The sequence below is a fragment of the Melanerpes formicivorus genome, unplaced genomic scaffold (assembly GCF_026170545.1).
Source record: "Melanerpes formicivorus ecotype bairdi unplaced genomic scaffold, bMelFor1.0.p_v2 SCAF_58, whole genome shotgun sequence".
NCBI classification, from domain to species: Eukaryota; Metazoa; Chordata; class Aves; order Piciformes; family Picidae; genus Melanerpes; species Melanerpes formicivorus.
The window spans coordinates 3776166-3798030 of record NW_027142410.1 but is presented as its reverse complement, the minus strand read 5'-3'; the positions used below and the strand labels follow the sequence as shown (position 1 = coordinate 3798030).

The 21865-nt window shown below is 41.6% G+C and overlaps 1 protein-coding gene across 22 annotated transcripts in view; it reads right to left on the bottom strand.

The window, feature by feature from the left end:
- Positions 1–21865, bottom strand: part of MADD (MAP kinase activating death domain) — an 88322-nt gene that overhangs the window by 6868 nt on the left and 59589 nt on the right. For 21 of the 22 annotated variants that reach the window (XM_068161549.1, XM_068161570.1, XM_068161548.1 and 18 more), the window contains 7 exons: positions 21496–21601; positions 18911–19021; positions 16812–16919; positions 16564–16728; positions 15190–15262; positions 11695–11801; positions 5198–5267 (listed from right to left, as the gene is read on the bottom strand). In XM_068161549.1, coding sequence (XP_068017650.1) covers positions 5198–5267; positions 11695–11801; positions 15190–15262; positions 16564–16728; positions 16812–16919; positions 18911–19021; positions 21496–21601 — 740 coding nt within the window. The remainder of the gene's footprint in view (positions 1–5197; positions 5268–11694; positions 11802–15189; positions 15263–16563; positions 16729–16811; positions 16920–18910; positions 19022–21495; positions 21602–21865) is intronic. The other variant, XM_068161562.1, reaches the window with a different exon arrangement.

The following is a 21865-nucleotide window of genomic DNA, read 5'->3' as shown; positions in this document are numbered from 1 at the left end:
GTGCAAGTACAGGGCATCTCACTATCCCTCGCTTTTAGATGTTCCTCCTTCTCTTCATTTACATTGCACATGTCCCTGAAGATACAGGTAAGTGTCAGAATAAATTAGTCAGGTTGGCAAAAAAATGTCACTGCCCCTGTTTGGAACACCATAGTTAGGTACTTGATGGTTCTTAGAGACTCTGGCTTTTCTCATACTGCTTACTCCTGCTAGACAGCAAAATTAATGACAAAATGATACCTAATGTCTACTATGGTAAAACATAAACCAAGAATTCCACACAAATCTGTCCTCCTTTAGAGATTTGATTCCTTCTCTGCTGAATAGCAGATCTGAAAAGAACTGTTGGACACTGTAGAAAGCTAGTGAAATCTAGGAAGAAAAAAAAAATAGAGGGAGAAAATTGAAAACTTTCTAAACTAGTAGACTGTTTCCCAGCTGTTTCCAGTTTCTCAAGCCATCCACCCTCCCGTTCAGGATGTGTGTGATGGCATCTACTTGAGATACTCACTGAAAACAAGTTTTGAAACAAGTTGCCTTAAAATCAAACACTGATTTCAGTTACATGAACTTCTAAAATACTCAGCTTTTCAATTTCTAGATGACTTCTGTGGTGGGTTAACGCCTTTTTCTGAAAACAAAAGAAGGCAGCAGGGTGGAGGGCTTGCGGGTACTTTACACTCCCTGAAGGGCGTCTCCCCTGGGAAGCTGAGTCTGTTCCACCTTCCCCTCCCTGCCCAGCTAGGGTATAAAAAGCAGGACATCATAGCTGTGGGATCTCCTTTTTGGCTCCTGCCTCTGCTGGATGAGAGCTACTGCAGCTGCCCTCCTGCTCCTCAGCCACGTGGCCGGACCTGATCCTTCTCCCTGCTGCCTCTGCACCTCCTCAGAGAAAGACTGGTTTTGTATTATTATTTTTTTCTGTCCCCCTCCCATCCATTCTTGTTCCTTGCCCTTGTGAACCTTTTTTTTTTCACCTGTTATTGTTATATATATATATAATTTGAAGAAAAAAAAATTACTTGCCTCTCTACTTCTAAGCTGACTCCAGATTGTTGTTTAGTGGATTTGCTCCTTACCCTTTTTTTTTCCTCTCCCTGTTTGGAGGGAGGAGGGGGGGAGTGGGGAAGAGATTCTCAGCCTTTTCCCCATTTGAGCTTTTAACTCTCAGTTAAGGCTCAAACCACTACAACTTCATATATAAAGAGGGCACTAATATAAAAAAAAAGGGTACAAAAATATTATCCAGAACTTTTCCTCTTTCTCCCTTGCACTGCCTCAAACTGACAGAAAGGAAACAGACATCATACAGCTAAATAAAAGTTGTCTTTTGTTCTTGTTGTGGAATGCATAAAAAAACCCCCCAAGCTGTAACCATCCCATCGGTGTGCACTGCATCTGACGTGGGCCTCTGACACACACTTGTTCTACAAACACTGCTGTGAATAGAGATCGTTGGGAAGCACCAGGAAAGAACAAAGACCACGCCAAGAACATACAGATGGCAAATTTGAAACGTTAAGCTCAGTGGAATACCAAGACCAACTCTGAATACTTCCCTTTCCAGAACAGCTGAAATTTGCCATGGAATTTCTGTGGCACAACAAAGAAAACTCAGAAGCAGCAATACAGAAATTATGCAAAACCAAACCATACCAGGTTCAGAGAGGAAGGGTAAGAGTTTTATTACACACAGTACTACTGACAAGAAAAAGAAAGAGAGGCAGATGAGTTCAGTATGAATAACTAGAAAAAGTCCACAACAAAACCTATCCATGCAAATGTCATCTTTGCAACTATGATATGGCATGGTTAAATGCTGGAGGGAGACAGATCACACTCTAAGGGGCCAAAAGTAGGCAGTGCAGACTGGGTTTGAAAGTACTCTAGGTGTGCCTACTAACTCTCATATGTCACAGTATTGTCATTTTGGGGAAAAAATATACAAAATGAGATTGCAAAAAGTAGTATTTTTGTTTGGCTTTTAAATTCTCTTTGCTTGGACTTGGCACTTACAGTAAAGACTGATGAAGAGGGGAAGTGCATACCCAGGCTGCACTGCCCCAGTGATACCAGTGACTAGTCAGGGAGATAAGGAGGTGCACATCCAAGCCACCTTACCCGTTGGCACCAGATGTTCCAAATTAACTCCATGTCACCAGAGGATAAAGGTGGGAGTGAGGCTGGTGCCACAGCCAAATAGGGTAGGACTTTTACAGCTGTGTAAGTCTCACTGACCACTGGATAACATACACCTGCTCATACTCTTCAAAAAAAACCTTCAAAGTTCAACATACTCTTCAAAAAGCAGGAAGTGAAAGCTGTAAGGACCTTGTGGCACGAGGGAAGGAGAGAAGGGAAGCTGGAAAGTCCTGTATCATAATTGAGAATAGGAAGAGAGGGAACAAGAGTGCACCTAGGCAAGATACTGTCTGTCCGCTTCACAGTCAGTTAGCTGTCTTGTCTTTAAGTAGTCCTTCACAATCCTTCCAATGGGGAAAATTCTCCTAAGAGGACTGAGTTAGGAGGACTAAAAAGAGTAGGTTTGGATTTATGCTTAGAGAAGTTAAAGCACTACCACTGTGAAATACCAAGAGAAAAGATAAAAACAGAAAAAGACAACTCAAGCCTCAAATTAAGAGATTAGCAGAAGCACTTTTCTTCTAACATTGTTACTCCTGATGCTGTTGAACTATGTGGATGAAGGGAGTAAATTATTAAACATCATCCTGCAGCCTTTGGTCCTGTGAATGAAAATATGGCACTAGCATAGAATGAATTTAGGGGACATCACTTTACCTGCTGGAGAATGGTTTTCATAGCAGCGGCGGTGAAGGGGCCACAAGAAAGTAAAGCACAAGTACGCAGCAGTAACTCAAATTCCAGAGGGAAGAGCCTTACATTTCCTCACTTACTTAAATCTCCACTTCCATTTGTGGGCAACAATTCCTGAACTTCTGCTTGCATCCTGCTCTGAAATCACAATTCCAGCTTTTGGGCTGCCATCTAAACCCACCATTAACACAGACAGACCTTTAATCTCCTGCTGTGAGATCACTAAACTTGGAACATCCACGCTTGGCAAAATCAAATAAATCTTAAACTGAACTACTTCCCATCTGACTGGAAGATACATGCTTAGCACTCTCTGCCTTTCTAAGAAGAGTATACTCCTACCATAATGAATCTGATTGCAAAGTCCACAATGTTTAACACAGCTAAACAGTTTCATTCTTCAGAGCACATGGGTTTTTGCTGAATGCAATTTGTTTACTATTAAACAAGGCACATGAACAGACTGGCATATCTTCCCATCTTCAGAACAATTAAAAGCAGCTCCAAGGAGGTCTGTGTCCCATCTATGCACAAGAAGAAAGGTTAGCTTTCCTGCAACATCTTTCTTCCTTTCTTCTTCCTCTTTATTAGCTAGATGGGCAAACTGCAAATTTCACTGGGTACATTTAAATTGGTTCCTGTCCGTGACCTTTCTTTTGGGAGGGGGTTATTTTTAATCTAATTGGTGTGTCCAACTCTTGGTCTATCTTAGATCACCTCTTATTATGACCCTTTCATAAATTCCACATTATAATTCTAGTTTTTGCAATTGGCCCTTAATTACAACATTTCCTGTAAAAAAATAATTGCTTTTTCTTACAGTCCTTGCAGATATTATTTAGGGGCTAAATGCCACAGAAATTGACTGGAAATAATTAAGTCAAACACTGTTTTTCTTCTTGTGCAACATAAAATTAAAAGAACTCTCTTGCTCTAAAACCTCTCCAAAAAATGATGCAAAATTCATTTCTGAGCCAAGTAATTTCTTTTGAGTTAAGCATTTCAGACGCTGAAGTTATTCTTTATGGATTCTGAACTCCTCTCTTTGCAAAGCTCATCAATAATCTTTTACAGCCTTAAGCACTTTCTGTAAGTAGTAAAATGAATCATACCCATTAAGGTGAAAACATGGTATCAAAGGAATATGCAACCATAAAGCACAGACACCTTCTGACCATCTAAAAAACTTCAGAGTTTAAATGCACTGCTGTGACCAACATTTTCCAGAAAGCAGGAAAAAAATTCTTCACAAATTCCAATCCCAAGCTTCTGGGGGATTAATGTATTGCAAACAAGAAAGGCTTTTTCATTTGATTGTCTTATAGCTTTTTCATCTATGGAAGCAGACAACACATTGTTATGAAGAGAGACATTCTTTTCAGCAATCTCATATTAACTCTAAAGAGAGAATCCCTCAGCCAGAGCATTCTCTTCACCACATCAAAGAATAAATGAGAGGCTTGGTAAAGGGGGTTGCTAATTTAGATTCTGATTCAAGGTCAAAGTAGGCATGCTTATCTACTATGGAAAGAATGCTGTCATTTTATCTGCTTTTTAAATGTTTCACAAATACACTGAAGATCTAGACAAATACCTCACAGATGAGTGGAAGTATAAATCAACAGGAGTTTGGGGACTATTCAAGAGAAGCATGTGGACCACTCTTCTGAACAGCTGCATTTGAAGTTGCTAATATTTTTTCAGACTCAATAGTTAAGTATAGTGTGAATGGCTCTGACACTGGATAGTAACCCAGAATTTTCCTCACACTAGAGTAGGAATCTGCCTTGCTGTAGGCAGAGTCTATGTAATAGCAATAACTGACCAAACCAGCACAAACTCTCTGTTCTCTGCAACTTTCACTTTCCTACTCTTTACCAGTCACTCTTTGGAACAAAACCAAAGTGCAACCTGACCAAAACACATTCTGCTCCACTGAACAAAAATTACATTCCACATAGAGCAAAAAAGGAAACTTTGCAACCAGTGGCAATTCTTTTTAATGAACGCAGGGTGTGCTCAGAACAAACTCTAAGTCCTGCTTATAAATGGATTCTCGGATGAAAAAGGCACATACCGAAGAAAATTCCTACACACATCCAAGTTTAACTCTTGTTCTGTCTGCTTCAAAAGACTCAAAGCATCCTCTCTATTAAAAAAACCACACCTAAGCCACAGATCTTAACATGATGAAAATTAATCCATATATGTTAATGTTGTCACCCATCTCTCAGGCAATTTCTCAGGTGCAATCTATACTTGGCTCCCACCTTTGAAACTGCAGTGCAACTCTGAACTGAAGGCTGGAAATTTGAGTTACTGCCATGTGAGTACAGACCTAATATCAAAATAATGTAATTACCAAATTCCTCCAGGACAAAGACTCCTCGCACAGTATTGCACTTTTTAATGTGATTCAGCTCTATGAAAACCTAGAAAAACAGGAGGAAAAGTGAAGTAAAATTAGTACTTTGGTTTTTCTCTCCGTTTTAAACAAAAACCAAAATCAAACAAAAACATCATCACAGCAGGTACAACCTGAAGTGTTGTAGCACACACTATCAGTTAATTTAGTTAAATATATAAATAAAGGGTGAAATAAACATTCAAAAAGACAAACTTGCCACAATGCTAGAAATCAACAAGTAACTTAAAAGTGCTAAGAAGCGAAGACAGCAGAAGATGAAGTACCTTCCGCTCCTTGCAGGAGGAGAAAGCATGGAAGAGAAACGAAGGAGTTAGTAACTCTGACATATCCAACATTGCTACCCCTTCAGGCACTCAAATGAGTTATTGCAAAAAGAATACCAACACATCTGAAATACGACAGGAGGACAAGGAAAAAGCTGGCTCCCAAATTTGGCAGAATTTGTAGCCTTTGATCCATCCCAGCTAGTTTCTGCCCCTCCATGCATCCTCCTCCAGCACAGAGGGCAGGTAAGGGCCACTACACTTCCCACTCTTGCACTGATCCTCCTGACCTACTGTAGTTGAGTTTAATCTTCCTTCTCCCTGACAGCATTGCCATTTAAGCTTTTGCTACAGTTCAAGATACATGAGCTGCATATTTACTCTTCAAACTGTCTCCTTTAGCAGTCACAATCAGTCTTCTGCTTTAAGCTGGATGGTAAAGTCTGAACTGCTCTCTATTTGCTCACTTCACATATGGCTGCTGCCAGCTGAGCAGTCATTTAGAAAACAAATCTGCCTTAAACTTGTGTTTTACACATGAACCCCAAAAGACAAAACAGTTGAACTACATGACTAGGCTTTGCAGTCCAGAACCTAGATGCCAAGATTGCATAAATAAGTTCACTGAACATAAGGAGTCTTTTCAATATTCAATCTATTTCAAGGCACAAACCAGTCACTTCTGATAGGCACATCTCCACAAGGGTGAGAGTCATTAATCAAACCTAAGAAGCTATAGAACGTGATGCCACTAATCAATTCCATATTCCAGTTTCTAATATACTTGCTTTTACAAGGCAAGAGAAACAGAGTAACACTACCCTAACATCTACATCAAACACCTTAGAGAGACACTTGCAAGACTATTACTCCAGTCTGGACTGGTGCCTTCAGTGTCCATACACTTAGGATTTTATTACCTCAGGAGCTTCTTAAAAATCTTTACTAGAGAAACTTCATTCTCTTTGAAAAAAGGTAAACACTGCAATCCTCCTGAATCCACTAGTAGCAACACTCCTGTAATCATAGATGGCAAGACCCTTGCAAGAAAGGCAGTCAGCACCAGAAATTAGGGGTTTTTTTTTAAGAAGCAGGTTTGTCTGTATCAAGAGAGATCAGTAAATGCTCCACACACCTAACAGAATTCAGGAGGGTTATCATTCTTTTCACCAGCAGAGAACTGACAAAGGGTCCCAAGATAATTTTTTTTGCTCAACAAAAAAAAAAACCAAACAAAAAATTAACTTCCACTTAAACAGAAAAGCTGAAGTTTGCTTTCTGCTACCATTCCAGCACTCAAGGGAAAGGAAACTTAATCCCATCTTTTTGTTCGCCCATATTCTGTGCCACTTCAGTTGGTCAAAACCATTATATGAATTTAGGAATAGTTATGGAGTAAACAAGTCAATAACAGAATACCCTTTTTTATTGCACTTAGTTTCCTTCTTCTGTAATATATTCTCTGAGAAGTATTTTACTGCAGTGTGAAGCATGAAATGCAGAAACTCAAAAGTAAGGCTCAGGTAAAACACTGATGGTTTCACCTGGTAACAGTGAAGACTTGCCTAAAAGACTTGATACCCCAGGTGCTCATATTTAGGAGTGCTGCATTTCCACAAGAGTTATGAGCAGGATGAGAATTTGTTGAGTTCATCACAATTACTGTAAGTTATCAGTTTTCAGAAGACATATGAGTTGATGGGCAATTTCTTGCTATGCTGCTTAAGGGACAGAGATGCTCTCCTCTTAATCAGAAAACAAGCGCAAAGGAAATAACAGTTACTTACCCTAGGGAAACTGTGGTTCTTCAAGACAGAGCATTCAGTGTGGATCCTACTGTAGATGGGCATGTGCCTGCTACATTTTATTAAGCTTCCATCTATTCTTGACACAGGTGAATTCATAATGGGGACAGTTACTGAGTCCCAATATTATAACACAGTTTGCAAATGTAAACTCTGAATAAACTACCAATGTCCAAGATGTCCCTGATTCCTCCCTATTCCAAAGGGCTTCCTCTGACCTGCTAGGCACAGACTCGAGTGTTTTTTCTTAAACTTCTGTGTGATTCCAGCATGGTGAGACAATTTGTGAACACTAAAGACAACTAGCACTAAAGACAATCAGCCCACCATGAATCTAAGACCTTTCCTGAGAAATTCACAAGGCAGTAAGGAAATACACAAACTGAAATCAAGAGCCTTCTGAAACAGTTTCATGAAAGCAAGCATCACACCACCACTGATGCAGTATGTGCACTCATCTCATGTAGGACAGAGTAGACTCTACTTATTTTTACTTTGCTCTAAGTAGAAACATCTTTTCCCATGTTCTAAATTAATTACTTCTACCATGCCCAGCAAGCAGAGCAACAGAAATCCCTTAGTTTAATAACCCTACACGTTTCCAGGGATGGGGCTTCTACCACCTCTTTGGACAACTAGTGCCAGTGTTTCACCACCCTCACAGTAAAAAATTCCTTCCATGTATCTAGTGTAAATTTACCCTGTCGTAGTTTAAAACCATCACTCCTTGTCCTGCTGCAACAGACCCTGCTAAAAAGATTGTCCCCATCTTTCTTCTAGATCCCATTTAAGTACTGAAAGGCCATAATAAGGTCTCTCCAGAGCCTTGCCTTCTCTAGGCTGAACAACCCCAACTCTCTCAGCCTTTCTTCAAAGGAGAGGTGTTTCAGCCCCTTGAATATTTCTGTGCCCCTCCTCTGGCCCCACACCAACAGGTCTGTGTTTTTTCTTGCTCTGAGGACTCCAGAGCTGGACACAGTACTCCAGATGGGATCTCACCAGGGTAAAGAGGCAGAATCCCTTTCCTCTAACTGCTAGCCCCACTTCTCTTGATGCAGTCCAGGACATGGTTGGCCTGAGCTCTGAGCACACATTGCCAGCTCATGTCCAGCTATTCATCTACCCTTCATCTTTCCCTGCAGGGCTGCTCCCAATCCCAATCCCACTTCCTCTACTGGTTCCAGGGATTGCTCTGTACCAGGTGCAGGATCTGAGGTTCACATAAAGCTTGGCCAGGTCCCTCTGAATGGCATCCAATCCCTAGGGCATGTCAACCACACCACTCAGCTTCGTGTAGTCTGCAAACTTGCAGAGGGTGCTGAGGATCCCACTATGTCATTGATGAAGATACTGAACAGCACTGGTCCCAGTATGGGCCCCTGAGAGACACCACTTGCCACTGATCTTCATATGGACATCTAACTGTTGACCCTCTGAATGCAATCATCCAACCAATTCCTTATCCACCAAACAGTCCACCAATCAAATTTGTTTCTCCAGCTTGGGGAGAAGCATGTTGGGGCCCATGTCAAAGGCCTTACAGAAGTCCAGATGGATGACATTCATAGCTTATCCCTTCTCCAACATCACACTCATGTACATATCCTGCTTTAGGGAATTAGGCAATTAATACAATTTCTATAGGAAGAAGAAAGGAAAACTTATCTAGAATAGCAGATGCTTTATTCAGCAGACTGGATGATGAGTTTTAGAATGAGAATGCAAACACCCTTTAGCTTCATGAAACTGGAGAGGATTTTTTTTGTGTGGTGCAACTAGTAGGAGTCCTGTACATAACTGCTACAGTTGTCCACTCTATACAGACCCTCAAATGGCAGACTTTTCTGTCTAGACACTTTGAGAGGAAAACAAGGGTAAGTTTTAGCTCTACTGAATGTACTGAATTCCTTGTCAGTTGCCAATGTAAATCAAACAGACCAAGAATTAAACACACTGAATAAATTAAGTCTATTTTCCACAACTTTGTATCTTAATGGAAATTCATTTGGCTACAGCCCCATTGGAAAGGTCATGAAGAGGAGGAATGATGGTTCAGGATGGAGCAACAGCTAGCATATTTCCCAAGGCTGGCCTGCATAGGCATGTCTTCCAGAAAATATGTAATAATTTTCATCACAGAGGGCCATTTAGAGCACTGTTCTCTGTAATGAATGATACGATAAAGCTAGTGCCCAGGGAGTGCTGGTGCTTGCACGGGACTATTTGTGGCACAAAATTCAAACAGTAATGGTTCTGACAGTCATGTAGTAACAATCAGTACTAGGTTTACCTAAAGATTCTTTCAGAATGTGATTCTGTTCTTTTAGGTTTAAAAAAAGGCTTTGAATTTAAGGACAACAGTACATTCTAGGATTTGGAGTTATTCTTTTGGACAGATGCATCTGTGTTCACTCCGTGCTTAACACTGAGTGTCTTTGTCTTGTGAAGATGTCTGACACACGTAAGAAACCATGACGATGATGTGACTGCTTTCTTACATATCTTTTCTCACTGCAAATGCCTGGATGCTCATTTATGAAAGAGTCATCTTCAAAGACTGTTCAAGAGATGAGCAGTTTCAGCTCATCATTGGTTCTGACTTCTAGCAGAAGAAAAAGAAGCATCAGACAGAATATTTCCTACAGTATGTCCTTATCTTAGGATAAATAATTTCTATTATGTCCTAAGTAACTTCTATTATGTCTATCTATAATGATACCAAATTGTTGCCTCAAGACTAGGGTTTAATTTTCCAAGGCTTTAGACCAGCCACAACTCTGAAAATTCTTTCTGCACTACCAATGAGTTCTTTTTGAAGTTCTTTGTATTTTGGTATATCCAATGACACGTTATCATCTGTAACTAAGTCAGTTAGATTGTTCTATCACAGGAGGAGGTTTGAATAACTACAGCACATCAGCTGTAGCCCAGGTTTTACCCTGTTAATAGACAGGAAGAAAACTGAAGGAGGAGGTTCACAACTCTCTGCCCCTTACACATAGGAATTGAGAGGCACATGGTGCTTCTGTGACCCTGGGAGAAGTATTAAACATTCTGAGCATGTGTGTTTGAGATGCATGTGCACTTCCAGTCGGATCTACACTGATGTATCCTCCAAGAAGAACAAAGCTTGTATGGGGAGAGAAGTCTAGTCAAGAGGAGAGGAAAGGAAAAAACACTTCACAGAGGACTGACAGAAACTTCTCTCTCTCTTGCCCCCCCAGCTGATTCTACTGTCTAGCACAGCATGCATTCAATATCATATGCAAAACAAAAAAACACAAAGCAAAATAAAACACAAAGATTAAAGGAAGCAACAGAAACAACATCCAGAGAAAGGAAGAAATGGCATTTTTAGCTGTGTTTCCTCTATACCCACAATATCTTTTGGAAGGCAAAAAATAATCTAGTTTTTCCTCTTCTTTTGGTGGGTTTTTTTTTTTGGTAAGTTGCAGCAAGACTCACCTTCCCATTTTATTTTCATCCTAATTTCTACAAATTTTAAACCAAGACAAATTAAATACGATGCAGAAGGTCGCCCTCTGTGCCTGCAACATTCAAACACTGTACCTTTAGGGATAACTGCTTATGCCACCAAGGTATGTCCAGTGTGAAGCACTATGGCAGTTTAGACTACTACTCAGCACTTTTACTGTACCTTAGTACTACCAATTGCTTTGTGCTTAGGTAACTCAAGGCCACCAGAAACAAGAAGCTGAAACCTCTATCAACATTTTTCTGCAGCTGATTATAGTTTTCCTAAGGATATTTAATTTCAGTGTATTTTTACATACATACATATATATCATAGTATCATAGTATCATTCAGGGTTGGAAGGGACCACAAGGATCAGCTAGTTCCAACCCCCCTGCCATGGGCAGGGACACCCCACACTAGATCAGGCTGGACAGAGCCTCATCCAGCCTGGGCTTAAACACCTCCAGGGACGGGGCCTCGACCACCTCCCTGGACAACCCGTTCCAGGGCTTCACCACTCTCATGGGGAAGAACTTCCTCCTCACCTCCAGCCTGAATCTCCCCACCTCCAGCTTCATTCCATTCCCCCTAGTCCTATCACTACCTGACATCCTGAGCAGTCCCTCCCCAGCCTTCCTGTAGGCCCCCTTCAGATACTGGAAGGCCACAATGAGGTCACCTCGGAGTCTTCTCTTCTGCAGACTGAACAGCCCCAACTCCTTCAGTCTGTGCATGTGTGTTTGTGTGCAAATACATGCATGCTTTTCTTGTCCCCTTGACACTACCCTTTGTACTTGTTGATACTCAGGGAAGAGGAAACACATGCACCGGCGTGCTGCAAAAAGCTTCATGCTCACAGTCTTCTCCTAGATTTTTCCCTCATACCTGACTGTGCATAAATTTCAGGTTAATTCCTTCCAGGGTGACCTGCAGAAGACCTCCTTCACCGGTTTTCATATCTTGCACAGGAAACTCACCACCCAACTCAGGACCTGTGAGATGGTAATTTGAAAAACAAAGCAAAACAAAACAAACCACAAACAAACAAACAAAAACCCAACCCAAACCAAAACAGAAAAACAAACCAAGCAACCCAAACAAAAACCCAGAGAGAAAGAGAGACAAATAACAGAAAGCCATCAGCCAAGTGGAAGGGAAATACAAAATCATAAACAACTTAATTTCCATTTGATGTGCATAGCAAGAGGACACAGCTAAGAATAGAAGGCAGTATTTCAGTGAAGTCCTCTAACTAATGACAGCCTTCTGAGAACCACTAGGCTTGTAAGTATCACTAGCAAACTATATCCTGGTTATATGAAGGGACATTGATGTCAGCTCAGTCTTTATTTATGATATTGGGGTTTTGTTTCATTTCTGCATGCTAAGACACTGCAATCCCATAATACCATAGACAGCACAGTCTGAAGTACAAGCACATAAGCAAGGACAAACTAAGGTTGCATTTCTGAGCTTGGTAATTTTCTCTGGGATTGTTTTATGCCTTCAGCAATGAAAAAGTTAACGTGGTTACAATAATGGCAATTTAATAGAGGAAATAAAGGGATGACAACCTAGGCATATTCATTTCCTTTGCATCATTCAGCTCAGATAAGAAATTCTTTCTAACACTGATTTTTTTAAAATTATCATTTGGGCAGAACCACTGAACTGTGAAAAATGGCTTTCAAACACATTTTAAATCCTGTATTATTGCCAAATTCATACATTAGCTTTCTAACTGACCGGAGTGCAATGGGATGGCATTCAACAAATCCAAGTGCTGGGTGCTGCACTTTGGCCACAACAACCCCATGCAGAGCTACAGGCTGGGGTCAGAGTGGCTGGAGAGCTGCCAAACAGAGAGGGACCTGGGGGTGCTGATTGACAGCTGCCTAAACATGGGTCAGCAGTGTGCCCAGGTGGCCAAGAAGGCCAATGGCATCCTGGCCTGCATTAGGAATAGTGTGGCCAGCAGGAGCAGGGAAGTCATTGTGCCCCTGTACTCTGCATTGGTTAGGCCACACCTTGAGTCCTGTGTCCAGTTCTGGGCCCCTCAGTTTAAGAAGGACATTGAGACACTTGAATGTGTCCAGAGAAGGGCAACAAGGCTGGGGAGAGGCGTTGAGCACAGCCCTATGAGGAGAGGCTGAGGGAGCTGGGATTGTTTAGCCTGGAGAAGAGGAGGCTCAGGGGTGACCTCATTGCCCTCTACAACCACCTGAAAGGTGGTTGTAGCCAGGAAGGGGTTGGTCTCTTCTCCCAGGCAACAAGCACCAGAACAAGGGGACACAGTCTCAAGCTGCACCAGGGGAGGTTTAGGCTCGAGGTGAGGAGAAAGTTCTTCTCTGAGAGAGTCGTTCGTCATTGGAATGTGCTGCCCAGGGAGGTGGTGGAGTCACCATCCCTGGAGGTGTTCAAGAGGGGATTGGACGTGGCACTTGGTGCCATGGTCTAGTCATGAGGTCTGTGTTGATAGGTTGGACTCGAGGTCTCTTCCAACCTTAGTCATACTGTGATACTGTAAGGCACTTATGCTTTCTCTACCCTCAAGGAAAGTTCAGTTCTTCTCCTTCCTCAAATTAAACTGGACTAATGGTAGGAAGAAGAAAATGGTGGCTCTCCCAAGGTCCAACAGCTAATTAGGAGTTGAACACTCAGGTTGCTAGACTTAAACAGAAGTAATTTCCTCAGTCATGCTGATGCCAGCTGTGACTATCAAATGTAGATTCTTTAGATTTGGCATTAAGACAGAGCTAAAAGAAGCCTGTACCTCAAAGCCTGGCTCACAAAACCCTAGCATCTGCTTGAAAAAAATAAATAGTTGCAACAAAAGTCAAACTTGGAAACACAAAACCACACTAATATTACCCTGAACCTGCAAATAGTCTCCAGCAAGGAAGAAACATATATAAAAAATAAGCCACCTTCATGTTTGTTACCCAGGTACACACTGGGAACTAAGAAAAATGGAAAAATCACCTTCCCAGAACTCAGTCTCCCAAGTTGCTTTTTAATACACAAAATGGGAACAAAAGGGGTGTTTGCCAAGAGAAGTTTTAGCATTACAACTACACTATTCTGTCCAAAATGATGGTGTGAAATTAAGAAGAATGTCTACACTGGATAAGTTATGCTGATATAAGGACACTGGGTTAGCTGCACCTTCTGACTTGCACCAGTATGAAACTGTGCAAGTGGCCAGCAGGAGCAGGGAGGTCATTCTGCCCCTGTACTCAGCACTGGTTAGGCCACACCTTGAGTACTGTGTCCAGTTCTGAGCCCCTCAATTTCAGAAGGATATTGAGACACTTGAACGTGTCCAGAGAAGGGCAGTGAGGCTGGGGAGAGTTCTTGAGCACAGCCCTGTGAGTAGAGGTTAAGGGAGCTGGGGGTGTTTAGCTTAGAGAAGAGGAGGCCCAGGGGAGACCTTATTTCCATCTACAACTACCTGAAGGGAGGTTGTAGCCAGGTGGGGGCTGGTCTTTTCTCCCAGGCGACCAGCAACAGAACAAAAGGACACAGTCTCAAGCTGCACCAAGGGAGGTTTAGGCTAAGGTGAGGAGAAAGTTCTTCCCAGAAAGAGTAATTGGCCATTGGAATGTGCTGCCCAGGGAGGTGGTGGAGTCCCTGTCCCTGGAGGTGTTCAAAAAAGGACTGGAAGTGGCACTTGACACCATGGTTTAGTTAGCCATGAGGTGTTGGGTGATAGGTTGGACTTGATGATCTCTGAGGTCTTTCCCAACCTTATTGATTCTATGAATATAGACAAGTTTCCTGCATTGAAAGTCTGCAGAAAGCTGCAAATTCATCACGATAGCTGCACTAACACAAACAAGCATATTTGTTAGCTTCCATTCTCAAAATGAACAATGCAGCTCTATGTCTAAGTTGTAAATATTAGGAGTAGCTAACCAACCACAAAGAGAAAGCGAAGCTGAACTTCAGTAGTCTTTTCTCACTATTTTACTGGCAGCTAGTCCTCCTGACATGTAACTCTTCTTTATACAGTAGCTTTCTTTAAGATTGCATTTAGAATGAGATACATGGAGACAAGCTAATCACAGAATCACCAAGGTTGGAAGAGACCTCAAAGATCATCGAGTCCAACCTGTCACCACAGACCTCATGACTAAACCATGGCACCAAGTGCCACGTCCAATCCTCTCTTGAACACCTCCAGGGATGACGACTCCACGGTAACACTAAGATCTGTGCATACAGCTGCACAAATCCATCCCCAAATTTCCAAGTAAAAGGAGATTATGTTAGATGACATTAATTAATAATAATTGTTAACAGATTAATTAATAATAATTAATTAATAATAATTGTTAACAGATTAAACAACAAATGTTACAAATAAGCAAAATCTTGTACCTGGTTTAATGCTTTGCTGTCTCGCTGCTGCTCGCTCCATGCTGTCTTTCACACAGTAGTACAATTCCCGACACTAACGTGACAGAGGAGTGATAAAATGTTACTTTTCCAACTTGCTAATTGGCAAGAACATCAAGATTCTAAAATTCTACAAAAAGAACAAGCCCTGTGCAACAAGGAAGGACAACATCCCTATAAAGTTCAGCCACAGTTAATTACTTAGATGTATTTTTCAAGTTGACAGAGAAACTATTTCATATACTTTCATATGTTCATGGCTAGTGAAGAGTTCATGGCTTGCCACATGCTCATAAGCAATCTAACCAAGTTTTTCTTCACTAGGTAACTGAGTAAAGCCTCAGAACAGTATCACAGTCCTTCCCTTTCTTTCAGCTTCCAGCAATCAGTGTTGCTGATCATGCTTATATGATCTGTCTTTTTGTTACTCATATCAATTTCCTTATGTCATATTCTTCTATTTATCTTGCTCCAACTTCTCTCTCTAGTATCAAATAATAGCCAAGCCGTAATCTCAGAGCAGAAGTTTTATGCAAAGCTCAAGATATATGCATGTAATTTCCCAGGTAACTTCTGTAGCACTCTGCTTTTGTCCTTCCTTTTGCATTCACATCTGCATTATGATCTTGAAGAAGCCTAACCCCTTTATAAATCTCAAAGATAATAACCTTTCATTGTAGTACTTGCACTTAGAAATCTTTATCTTTTGCTTGCTGTCCATGATGTAGGAGTTACTGGAGTTCTGAAGAACTACTGGAGTTTTCCTATTAGGTTCAAGCAATTTCTTTATATTTGCAATTAATCACAAGGAGAAGAGCTTCCATATTAGTGGAGAATAGAGGTATATATGAAATAAAAATCAAACATGGGCCTATGGAGAAAAATTTGTATCTGTTTTGTCAATTTAGGTTTGTCATTAAAAATGACACAATCAACTCAATCAATTACTAAGACATTGTTTTATTTAGCTTTTTCTTCACTAATTAACCACAGTATTGTTGTGACATTTATAAGCCTGCAAACTCATGCAGTATTTAATAATATTGATGCTTTCCCTCTAACCAAAAAAAAACCACCCAAAAACATCCTACCAAATAAAAGCAACATACAGAATTTCTTATATTACATCCTGTTATACAACTGCCTTCAGGCAAACAACAAAGCATAATGCCAGCTTCAGATGTCAGTGCTGTTCAAACATGTCCAAGCTGTTAGCTGCTGCTAAACAGCAATTTAGTAACCAGGGTGGGAGAGAGAATGCTGGGTTTTGATGAACCATGGACTGTGACACATGAAGGATGTATTTGTCCTACTCAGTTTTCCCTCAGTATTGCATACATCAAACAAGACCCATACCTTCTTTGTGTAGAACTTGTTCAATTGTGTCTCCTGACCATTCCTCCTCCAAAGGCACAGCACTTTTGTTTTGGGACAGTAAGTCATGTTGATGAGTTTCTCATACCACCAACGTTCATACACGGTTCCAATGTTGCTCCTCAGCACAATGCAATCATCACATACCTGGGAGCACAAAACATTACCTCAGATTTCTAGTATTATTTACTGAGTGCCACTAGCTGCCTCAACATTATCCATGTCTCTACCTCCATGAAAAATATGTCTCCTGTTGTGTCTGTCCCAGCATGTACCACAAAAGTCTGCTTCTTGATGTGACGACTGCCGCTGGGTCTCACAGGGAGCTCACGTCCACTCTAGTACAAAAAAGAAATAACAAAAGTAATCTTTAATGAACTCTGAAATCAGTTTCTTCTATCTATTGGAAAACAGTCCATCAGGTGACACTAGAAGCATTTTCAACAAACAGAAGGCGTTTTTAATACAGCTGACTGGAGGCAATTTTGGATAGTCAATGAGCGTGAGAAGCTGTTTCAACAAGTGTGGCTACAAAAGTCATTACAGCATATGACAACATTCATGCTGGTACCACACTCAGCATGGGATAGTGAGGTGTCTGGGTTCCAGTAACATTACAATAAACTGGTCTGCTTCCTCACAATTTATTGTAGGATGATTTTGTGGTTTCTAAGTTCCACTGGGGCATTGAGTCCATCATCAGTAAATTTGCGGACGACACCAAGCTGGGGGCAGGAGTTGATCTGCTGGAGGGTAGAGAGGCTCTGCAGAGGGACCTCGACAGGCTGGACAGATGGGCAGAGTCCAACGGCATGAGATTGAACACATCCAAGTGCTGGGTTCTGCACATTGGCCACAGCAACCCCATGCAAAGCTACAGGCTGGGGTCAGAGTGGCTGGAGAGTGGCCAGGCAGAAAGGAACCTGGGGGTGCTGGTCGATGGTAGGCTGAACATGAGCCTGCAGTGTGCCCACGCAGCCAAGAGGGCCAATGGCATCCTGGCCTGCATCAGGAACCATGTGGCCAGCAGGAGCAGGGAGGTCATTCTGCCCCTGTACACTGCACTGGTCAGGCCGCACCTCAAGTCCTGTGTCCAGTTCTGGGCCCCTCAGTTTAGGAAGGAGGTTGACTTGCTGGAGCGTGTCCAGAGAAGGGCAACAAAGCTGGTGAGGGGTTTGGGACACAAGCCCTATGAGGGGAGACTGAGGGAGCTGGGCTTGCTTAGCCTGGAGAAGAGGAGACTCAGGGGTGACCTTATTCCTCTCTACAACTACCTGAAGGGAGGTTGTAGACAGGCAGAGGGTGGTCTCTTCTCCCAATCTACCAGTACCAGAACAAGAGGACACAGTCTCAGGCTGTGCCAGGGGAGGTTCAGGCTGGAGGTTAGGAGGAAGTTTTACACAGAGAGAGTGATTGCCCATTGGAATGGGCTGCCTGGGGAGGTGGTGGAGTCACCATCACTGGAGGTGTTCAGGAGGAGACTTGATATGGTGCTTGGTGCCATGGGTTAGTTGATTAGGTGGTGTTGGATGATAGGTCGGACACGACGATCTTGAAGGTCTCTTCCAACCTATTCTATTCTATTCTATTCTTAAAACATTTTGACAAATATTCTTGCAAAGTGCCTAAATTGCAACCACTCTGGTGACAGTTGTGGTAGAAGCTGACTAGTTTCATTAACTTAAAGGTCAGCCTAAATTCTTAGGAAGCATTACAGGACATAAGGTTTATTCTGCATGGCAGCTGATAGCAGAAACAGTTTTGTATAGAAACTGACTGCTACAAGTCTTGTAGTGACCTGGAAATCAATGATAAACTAAATACTTGCTCCACTCATAGTAAGAATAAAGGTTTCCACACACAGAAACAGTACTAAGAAAACATTAGGATTGCATAAAACTATGGTACCAAAATGTGATGTTTATACTTATTTATATTGCAGTTCTAACTGATAACTGTGCAAGGGGTTGTGAAGTCTCCTCCTCTGGAGACTTTCAAGCCCCATCTGGATGTGTTCCTATGCAACCTATGCTAATTCTATGGCCTTGCTCTGGCAGAGGGGTTGGACTCAATGATCTTTGGAGGTCCCTTCCAACCCCTAACATCCTGTGATCCTGTGAACATTATAAAATTATAAACAGGGTCATACAATCACAGTCTTCATTCTACACCTTTGAAGGCAATAGTTGATAATTCAATTTAATCACTTACAATATTTTTAAATCATTGTTGTAGAGCTTTTATAGAAGGATTTTCAGATTTTTTATTTATTTTTTTTGCTCTCTGCTGTAGCTCCCACAGAGACTTCACTCAACACTGTTTTACTTACCAGATTGGCAAGTCTGTCAAGAACATCATTGATTTGCTGGCTGTGCACCAATCCAATATGTGATTTTCCCATCAGACGACGCACCTTTTTCCTAATATCATTCTTGTTCACCTAGAAGGCAGATATAAAGACAGTTACACCACCTAGAAGGCAGATATAAAGACAGTTACACCACCTAGAAGGCAGATATAAAGACAGTTACACACTCTCTATTGACAGGAAGCAAGTCCTTCCTCCCAAAGTCAGGGTATCTTGGTTTCCACAGCTAAGACATAAAAACAACTGATGTCCAGCTCAGTCATGCAAGGGTCTCTTTAGCCCAGCAGTACAAGCAGAAGTTGGATGTATAACACTTTTCCCAGATACTGGGCATGTGGTACTGTGCACTACAGATTTCCTTCTGCCTGCTCTTGCTTGAGACCAGCAACTCCACTACAGTCCAACTACATCAAAAGCATCAGTTCTGCATGTTGTCACCTATGTGATGAGTCATATCTGCTAGGCCAGCTTTTCCAATGCCCCCAATGCAAGGAGCTGATGTAGGCAGCTGTGGAGCCCACAACACAAGAAATATTAACACAAAGGCATGATATCTTTCAGAATTCTCACTCTTTCACAACCTGTTTCCTGGTCACTAGGTCAGGGCTCTAACAAACATTTCCAGAAAGCCCTTAAGCAGCAGCAGGTTCCTCCTGCAGATGAGCTGCAGGGAAGCTCAGAAGTGAAACATTTCTGCCTCAGGTACTATTTTAAAAGGCTAAAATGGATGTCAGCCAGCTCTTCATCCCATCCTCACTCTTGAGCATCTGAAGCATCTGAAGATGCAGTCAAAGAAATGATATTTTTATCACAAGTCTCAGGTTCCCTGCACTCCCTTTTCATCTATAACCAATAAACTCAGCGAGATATCATTTTCAAAGGGATAATATCCGTTTTTCCTCTTTATCCTTTTCCCTCAGGAAACTATTTTGTTGTATCTCTCATGAGATAGCCTTTTGACACCTGTATTATTTTCTTTCCACTTTGGCATCCTTTGATGAAAGTAGCTGTATTGGTCATCATTAAGTCTACCTAAGGAATTGCAGCAGTGCAAGTCCTAATGGCCAAATCCCACAATCTTCTAAGATAAACTCATTTCAAATTTACTCAGACCCCATCTTAAAACTTACCTTCACATTCCATTTGTCAGGGTAAGGTGGGGGGGAAATCAGTAACTTCTATCTCCTCACTCCCTCTCTCCCAAAAAAAATTACACAGAATAACTTCCTCCAGTGGTGGGATCTGTGCAATGAGGTCTCATCTCTTCATTTAAAGAATGAAAGTTATCAAACTATCACCTGCATACAGCTGTTCTTACTGTCAACCCATTGCAATGGGCTGTAGAACGCATCAACTCTTTTACAGGTAAAACCATGCACCTAAGCAGGTTGTAAAGAAGACTGATTTTCCATTGACTTGGAGGGAGGATTTGGACTAAGAAATTACTCAAAGCAAAATATTGCTACGAGCCACCTGCAGCATTAGGGCACAGGTAGACTGTGGCTGGTGCAACATACTGACAAAAATAAAACCTTGACAGATACTTTACGAAGGGTCAGAGCTTTCTGGAGACCTACTAAAGATCAGGTCATGGCCATTAAGCAGTACCTCAGGGTCCTTACCTTGCTTTTGTTGTGGGCTTGCTCCCAGTCAATTAGAATGACCATAGTGCACATTTGACTAGGATATAGAGACTCACTAGAGAGCCATTTTGAGTTGGTTCCCTTGCAGTAAGCCAGCTTTGCTGTCCTGAGTTCTCCCCTTATACCAGAAAGCCATCTAAAAATACTTCCAGGCATTGAGTGAGCCCTCACTCCCCTTTAGTGAGTGCACATTGCTTCTGGATATGTCCTTGAGTAAATCCTTTCCCCTTTTGGGCAAGAGAACTTTATGAGGTACCCTTGAGTGGGAGATTTTCCCTTTATGAGAGAGTGTGAACAAATTTTGGTTTATCTTTCTAGAAAGAATATTCCTTAAAGCTTAAGAATTAGTTGTGCAGTAGTGCATTTCTGACTGACACCTGAACTTGTGATTTAATCTTGTCAGGAGAAAAGCAGAGTAATTTTCCTTACAAAAAAATCTGCATTTTAGGTAGCTGCTGTTGTCATCTGTTTTGTGGGGGACTCTTGTGACAGAAATGGTCCATTGAATGAGAAGAAAAGGGTTGCTTCTAACAATGGCTAATTTCATGTTAGGTTATTCATATACATATTCACAACCTGATCATGTTTGGAATTTGCAGCTGTGAAGGTATCAGAGTAGAAAATGCTCTCTACTTACTCTAAAGTCACTAGCAGACATAGCAAATGTCTATTTTAAATGGCAATGTATATGCACACCCATGGCACAGAACCACATAAACTCCTATCTCAAAGAATCTCCAGGTATTAAAGCAATCTTTTTCATTAAGATTAGCAGATGGTTTGCAACTTTCTTTAATAAACTTCACTGTTCTGGGCTCTGTGAACAGAGATGCACAATTTCAAGACAACAACAACAAAATACACTGCTTAAACCTGAGCAGTGATGTCTTAAAAAGAAGTCACCTTTATCATAAGCATATAAGCAATCATATTATGCAGCAGCGTAGCCAACAAGCGATCCTCATCATCCTCCAAACGCTTTCGATCATGTTCTCCCAGGGAAAGGTACCTGCAAGAAAACCCAGACCTGAAGCAGACTCACAGGCATTCTTCACCCAATTCACTAAAGCACTAGCAGAAGGCAGGGAAGCGTAGGACAAATAAAACTATCCAAAACAGTAAGTCAAATAGACATTTTCCAGTAAAACACTTTGATCACTAATTAAACATTTCCATTAATTATTAACTAGCTCAAGTAAATAACATCTGTTCTGTGGGAAATTTCTCAATAGTCTGCTGGCTCCGTTTCCTCTCTTCTGCAGTCACAGCTCCA